General features: G+C 44.6%; 1 protein-coding gene across 1 annotated transcript in view; it reads right to left on the bottom strand.

The window, feature by feature from the left end:
- Positions 1 to 2,137: 2,137 nt before the first annotated feature.
- Positions 2,138 to 7,390, bottom strand: part of LOC119452586 (retinol dehydrogenase 13) — a 54,136-nt gene continuing 48,883 nt past the window's right edge. The window contains exon 6 of the mRNA XM_037714635.2: positions 2,138 to 2,583. Within this exon, the coding sequence (XP_037570563.1) occupies positions 2,416 to 2,583 (168 nt within the window). The 3' untranslated portion in view covers positions 2,138 to 2,415. The remainder of the gene's footprint in view (positions 2,584 to 7,390) is intronic.

The raw sequence follows: 7,390 nt of genomic DNA, 5'->3' as shown, positions 1-7,390 counted from the left end.
TCGCTAAGTCACCGCGGCGGTTGAGGCAAGGTGTGTTGAGCCAGCTGACTGATGTTCGTGTGAAAACCGGACTCGTCTGCCTGGGATGCGCGCGAGGATCTGTCAGCGTCCACGAAGCAGTAGAGCTAAACCTTGATGTCATCTGTAGAGGCCGGATTTTTACGCACTCAAAAAGCGCGTTTTAGGCGCCAAAAATAAGCAGGCAAAACAATGTTTTAGGCCTCCAACGTCGTAAATATAGGCACAATAAAATTTTGCATAAATGCAAATAATTTCAAAACAAAGACCCGTGCAGCGTATATCTACGATAGGAAAACAAGAAATGTTATTGTCTATGATGGCACAAAGGCGCCAACTGTTGAACATAGCCGTGCAGTTGTCCCATAAGACTGCTGGAGTTATGACGATCAATTGGCTTGATTCAATAAGCGCACTGATCATATTCATGTTCAATGGCCAGTGTACTCGAGCGTCGCTTATAGTGGAACCGGCATGAAAAATAATACTTGAAAGCTGGGAATACTGATTAAAAAAACCGATACTTTATGTCTGCCTGACGCAATTAAATTAAGACACAGCAAAAACAGACAAATAACAAATGCAAGAGAGACTAGAATTTTTTTAATTGGCATGTTCTTGCATGAGGACCGTTAGGTACAACTCTTCGCAATTTTTTCATATTCAATGGCATTATCCGAATTGTACAGGCCAGACATCCCAACACTGCCAAAAGAACTTCCGCCCATTTGAAGTGCATGTGTTTGAAGAAATATGTTTGGAGAGCCCGCGGAACGTAGTCGAAGAATCACTGTGAAGATTGTGGAAACAATAACAAACTACCACCAACTCCAGATTTTCGGATTCAAAATTGTGCCTCTTGTCACTGAGAATGACCTCGTACGCTGAGAAGGAACGCCCGACGGTAATCAACACCTTAAAAAGTTCATTACGAGTAAAAGAAAAGCCGCGTGCACATCACATTTTTCTTTCTTCTTTTGCTCTTCAATCTCCTTTCCCCTGACGGCTCTCCGCGGTTTCGCGGAGAACCGATCGCGCAATGTCAGCGCGTCGGCGTATGCTGGCTGGCGCGTCTCATTTCAATGCTGCTAGCAGTTGTTTTCCGGGAGTTGGTTGAACTAAAGGACTAGGTTGAACCCCATAGAGCTCCGAACAGCCAATGTTGCCCGGTAACATGAATAACGGTCTGTAATTGCACTAGAAAGCTAAAATTGAGGCTAAATGGCGTTCATATAGGCGCCGATATTGAAAATAGTCATTTATAGGCATTTAGGCACAAACGCGAAAATAGGCAGTTATAGGCACTATAAAAACAATATAAAAGCCCTTGTTAATCTCTAATTCATGCTCATATATCAAAGGGGGCCGATAGGAGCGCAAGGAACAAAAGAGGCATTTGCCTAAAATCCGGTCTCTAGTCATCTGTGTTTTATGGTACGGCCACGCTAGTGGCGAAAATGCGGCTCTTTCTGTCGCCCTTCTTTACAATACTCCTTCCCCTTCCCCAGCACAGGGTATCTAACCCTAGGCTTGGAGAAGTGTCGGCTATAGGCTTGACTTAACACCCCTGCCTACATTTATATGTATAAATATATTTATGTATATCTAGTGTGTGGGGGGTAGGAAGGCGCATATGTGCGTTTGTGTGTATGCTTGCACCATTAGGTAGAGCATATGTAGAACTGTAGCGTTTTGGAATTAATGTTATCAAGTAAGGAATAAAAGAATACCAATGACGCCTACAAAACAGCATTGTGGAGCGCCAAACCTTGTGGCGTTGAGTTGGGACTCGAGCTCACGTAAGTATTATTGCAAGGTCGGAAAGCACAATGCGGTGTCAGCAGAGTTTGAAGCTTTCGAATTAGCACTTTTTTTTACCGTCGACCTAGATGCTAGGTAGCCACACCATGATGCCGTTGGGTGGAAGCCTACACAGAAATCCCACGTGAATGAAGGAAATGCACTTGATAGTATGGGCTGCAGATGACGTACGCCTCTCAGTTTCTAAATTCCATGCTGCATTTATCCGGAAACCCCAAAATTTTCATTTCAATACTTAGCTTTGTGTGGGTAGCGGAGGAGGGCTTCGTGACGCAAGCACTGCTTGCGGAGGATTTGCGGTAATCGGATAGTCATGCGAAACAAACTTTCTTATGTTCTTCACTCTAATTACAGTTCTGTTGCTACCCATGGTCGTTATCAATGTCAGCGGGGTGTCTAAGATTCCAGCTGAGATGTTTTTCGGGCCCACACAATCAACTTCAGAGGCATAATCGGTGGCAAATGTCGCGTAATCATTATCTTCTATGGGTGTTTTATGGTCTCGAAGCTTCCATTCCCTTGGAATGGCTGCATAATGTCTTTCGTCAAGCATTTCACACCCCATCAAGTTGTCCTTCAGCACAGTCCTGCCATTCTCTGCGAGATATTCCATAGGACCTCGGCGTCTTGGGGTTTTCCAGGAGCAAACGACGGCTTGCAGTCGGAGAACATCCCGCCGCTAACTCCTTCCACCTCCTCCGAGACGGCCAGATGCACAGACGTCTGCGCGCCATCATTGACGCTCTGCTGGGAAAAAGTGCACGCGTCCTATTACTTTGTGCTATATCTAAGAAGAACACGTAGGGTGGCAAACATGCAATAAGCGATCCGCTAAATTCACTTGCGTTAGTTTTTTTTTGTTAGAACTGGAAAAGTGAACAAGCAGTTTAATGAAAAACTAACGAGCTCTGCGAGGTGCAACCAAGTGCTCAGGGCGCGGGAGGATACGTAAAGAGCAGGTCGGAAGAGACCAGGCAAACAACAGAGCACGCTGCACCAATCGAAAGACAGAAAAAAAACGACAATTCATTTCCCTTCGCTGAACCTTGCTCGCATTAGCTCACCACCCCATATGCTCTGACACTGAGCAAATAGAAGAGTCGGCATAGCATACGTGTTCTTTGATTGCAAGTGGCACTTCACGCGACGAAACGCTTGACGAAGGTTAGCGACATGTATCTAAATAAAGGTCTATAATAATGTGTTTACCAAGATGGCTTCATCTCGAGGACGCATTTTATGGTACATGTCAGTGCTAAGCAATTTCAATTGCGGTAGGATTAACTTGTGTAATTTCGTTGTAAAAATTTGCAAATTTGCGTAGCTAGAGGTATTATTTTAAGCAAACCTCGATGAGTGCTACCTCCGACTCTGTAAATATCAATAGCCCAGAAGACTTTTAACTTTATATATTGGATTCGGAATTTCAAACAGTGTATTACAAATATTCTGCATCTTCGTAACACATAAAAAATATGAAATCTTTTAGAACACTCCGTACTTGAAGTGCTCGAAATTTTGTAGAAGCAGGGCCATCAGCAATTCGCACATAACTGATGGATAAGCCGTGCACACAATGTGTCGCACTTAGTTAACAGCAAGCATTTCTCTAACATGAAGAAAACACACACACACATGTATATATATATATATATATATATATATATATATATATATATATATGCGGCGTAACCACTCTCTGGAAAAGTAAAAGAGGATTTCTCTGAATGTGATCATGCGATCGTGTGCGTGACTACGATGCATGAAAGAGGGCTCGTCAGGATCGGAAGACACAGGAGAAGGATGATGCGCCTGGTGTGTGAGAGCTCGGGCGGAATCGTGGGCGGCTTCGTTTCCAGCCAGACCTGAATGACCAGGGGCCCAGATGATCGGTACGCGGCGTTGCCTTGAGGGGGGAGGGCCGCAGAGTATTTTCTGTGATTGGGGTGTTATGAGTCCTCTTGTGTAGTTGCGAACGGCCGTTTTTGAAACGATGTTGTAGTGTGCATTGGTAAAGGCATAAACCAAAGCTATGGCCATTTACTCTCCTTCTTCGGGTTGAGTGGTGACTTTTGATGCGGCCGCAGTGAGGCAGTACTGCGAGCCCGCGACTACGGCGACCGCCATAGCATCCTGGTGGGGGTATTCCGCGGTGTCCACGTAGGCTACATCTGCGGCGTGGTCGTAGCGCTTTTGTAGCTGTTTAGCTGTGTCTGCACGCCGCTCCCGATTGTGTTGTGGGTGCATATTACGAGGTATGGGCGGGGTAACTAACTAAGCGCGAATGATCGGAGGGACGGGTACTTTTGGTCCGAATTGGGTGCTGTAGGTTATGCCTAGGGTGCGCAGAATGTGTCTGCCCGTGGTGGAGTTGGCTGCAGTGCCCACACAAAATCATCTTAGTCTTGATTGTCTGTCGGCACATTGGGCCGTTATTGAATGCTCTAGGAGTGTTGTGCAACTCTGCCCTACCGTATGCCATTGACCCTCCTGATCATACGCCGAGTGGATTATGTTCGACGGATTACGTACGCCTGCCTCACCGAACCGTCACATATAGTACCATTTAACCCAATGCACTTGTTGCCGACAGCGATTACATCGTGTAGCCCGACGGCAGCGTCCTCCTCTCACAGAGCGTCACAATCACAATCCCGGCCGTCCATATAGAAGATAATGCGGCTTGTCTTCCAGTGGTGAATTTCGGCCTCTGCTCTCAAGTGCTACCTCAGGGCATGTCTCTTGCAACCTTGGCCCAGAGTTCCGACTTAACTGGTTATACTGCGTTGCCTGCCTCTGTTTGTTCAGGTCCTACAACCCGAGTATTAGAAGCTTTCACGACAATGATCACTTCTTGCCTTTCGGCCCACCATACGGACGCACTTCGTTGCGTTCTCGCGTCGTTCGAAGATATTTTTGATGTCAATGGCCGGCCGCTGGGTCAAATGTTCGTTGTAAAACATCGGATACACACCAGTGACGCCAGCCGGCTTCACTTACAGCCCTACCGCGTCTCCACTAGTGAGCGCCATGTCATACAAAAGTCGACAAGATGTTTGCCCGAGACATCATTGAGCCTTCTAGTAGCCCTTGAGCTTCACGGGTCGGGCGCGTCATAAACAATGATGACCGCTGACACTTCTGTGTTGACTATCACCATCTCAACAAAGTAAAAAAACACGTGTATGCGCTGCCGCGTGTAGATGAAGCCCTCGATTGTTTATATCATGCAAAATATTTTTCTTCGATAGACTTTCGCTTCGGGAGCTGACAGATTGCATTTGACGACATGGACCGTGAAAGGGTCGCTTTTATTGCACCTGATGTACTCTATCAGTTTAAATTGATGCCTTTCGGGTTATTTAATGCCCCGGCTACATTTGAACGTATGATGGACGCTCTCCTTCACAGTTTTAATTGATCAGTCTGCCTGTACTCTCTCGATGACGTTATTGTCTTTTCACAAATTTTAACCCCGCATCTCCACCAAAATGTTACGGGTAGAAGAGAGGTTGAAGGTATATTTACAGGGTGTTTAAAATGGGCTCACTGGCGTACAAGATGGAAAACCGTTCGCGCGACATGAGCGAGCGTCGTTGTCTTCTGTACTGTCCTCAGCTTTGTCTCTGGCAGTGCATGGTAATAATATATCGAGCACGGACATGGAGTACTGAGCAACGTTTTCCTAAAGCGTATGTTGTATCGCACAGTCCTTCCGATGTTGTGCTTGACCGATCATTGACTTAATCTTACTGTCAATATGGTACATTTTGAACGCCTAAATACTTCAAGCGCTTACTGCACATGCGTTAATGAGAAAAATTACAAAATCATAATTTTTCTTTCTTGATGTTGTAAACCCAGTAGGCACAAGGCAGATATAGTGTAGTAGTTTGCTAAGCATAATCATCATCATGATCATCATCAGCCTATTCATGTCCTCTGCAGGACGAAGGCCTCTCCCTGTGTTCTCCACTTAACCCTGTCTTGCGCTAGATGATTCCAACTAGCGCTTGCAAATTTTCCAACTTCATCGCACCACCTAGTTTTCTGTCGACCTCGAGTGCGCTTCCCTTCGCTTGGTATTCATTCTGTAACTCTTATGGTCCACCTGTTATCCATCCTACGCTTTACATGACCTGCCCAGCTCCATTTCTTCCGCCTAATGTCAACTCGAATATCGGCTTTCCCCGTTTGTTCTCTGATCCACACCGCTCTCTTCCTGTCTCTTAACGTTAGGCCTAACATTTTCCGATCCATCATTCTTTGTGCGATCCTTAACTTGTTCTCGAGCTTCTTTGTTAACCTCCACGTTTCTGCCCCATATGTTAGCACCGATAGAATGCAATGATTGTAGACATTTCTTTTCAATGACAGTGGTAAGCTCATTCATCATTTGGTCATGCCTGCCCTATGCACTCCAACCTAATTTTATTCTCCTGTAAATTTCTTTCTCATCATCAGGGTCCCCTGTGACTAATTGACCTAGATAAACATACTCCTGTACAAACTCTAGAGCTTGACTGGCGATCCTGAATTCTTGTTCCCTTGCGAGGCTACTGAAAATTATTGTTGTCTTCTGCATGTTAATCTTCAACCTCACTCTTACACTTTCTCTGTTAAGGTCCTCAATCATTTGCTGTAATTCGTCCCCGTTATTGCTGAATAGGACAATGTCAACTGCAAATCGGAGGTTGCCGAGATATTCGCCATTTATCCTCACTTCTAAGCCTTCCCAGTTTCAGAGCTTGAATACTTCTTTTAAGCATGCAGTGAATAGCATTGGGGAGATTGTCTCCTTGTCTGACCCCTTTCTTGATAGGTATCTCTCTACTTTTCTTGTGGAGAACCAAAGTTGCTGTGCAATCTTTGTAGATGTTTGCCAAGATATTCACGTATGCCTCCTGTACTCCTTGATTACGCAATGCCTCGATGACTGCTGACATCTCTACTGAATCAAATGCTTTTTGATAGTCTATGAAAAGCATATAGAGAGGTTGATTTTACTCCGCAGATTTCTCTATTACCTGATTTATGACATGGATACGATCCATCGTAGAATATCTCTTCCGGAAGCCAGCCTGTTCTCTTGGTTGGCTGAAGTAAAGTGTTGCCCTGATTCTATTGGAAATTGTCTTGCTGAATATTTTATAGAATACTGAAAGCAAGCTAACGGGCCTATAATTCTTCAAGTATTTAACGTCTCACTTCTTATGAATGAGTATAATGTTGGCGCTCTTCCAGCTTTCTGGTACATTTGAAGTCGTGAGGCATTGCGTATAAAGGGCCGCAAGCTTTTCAATACGAAAAATAAATGATTTATTTTTTGTAAATACAAAAAATAAATCAAATACGTGGCTTTCAAGCTGATATCCCTGACAGGCGTAAAATTTCTACATAAATTGGCATGAAATGAAGCAAGAACCCATCATCTTTTTGTTTCAACGAAATTATACACGGTCGAAATTCCTTAGGAAATCGGTTGTCACTTTCGTGCACGCCTAAAATGCTACTTGTTAATCAGAAATACCTAATTCTGAAAGAGCACGTA

Source organism: Dermacentor silvarum, chromosome 5, assembly GCF_013339745.2.
Source record: "Dermacentor silvarum isolate Dsil-2018 chromosome 5, BIME_Dsil_1.4, whole genome shotgun sequence".
Lineage (NCBI taxonomy): Eukaryota > Metazoa > Arthropoda > Arachnida > Ixodida > Ixodidae > Dermacentor > Dermacentor silvarum.
This window is presented reverse-complemented; position numbering and strand designations above follow the sequence as displayed.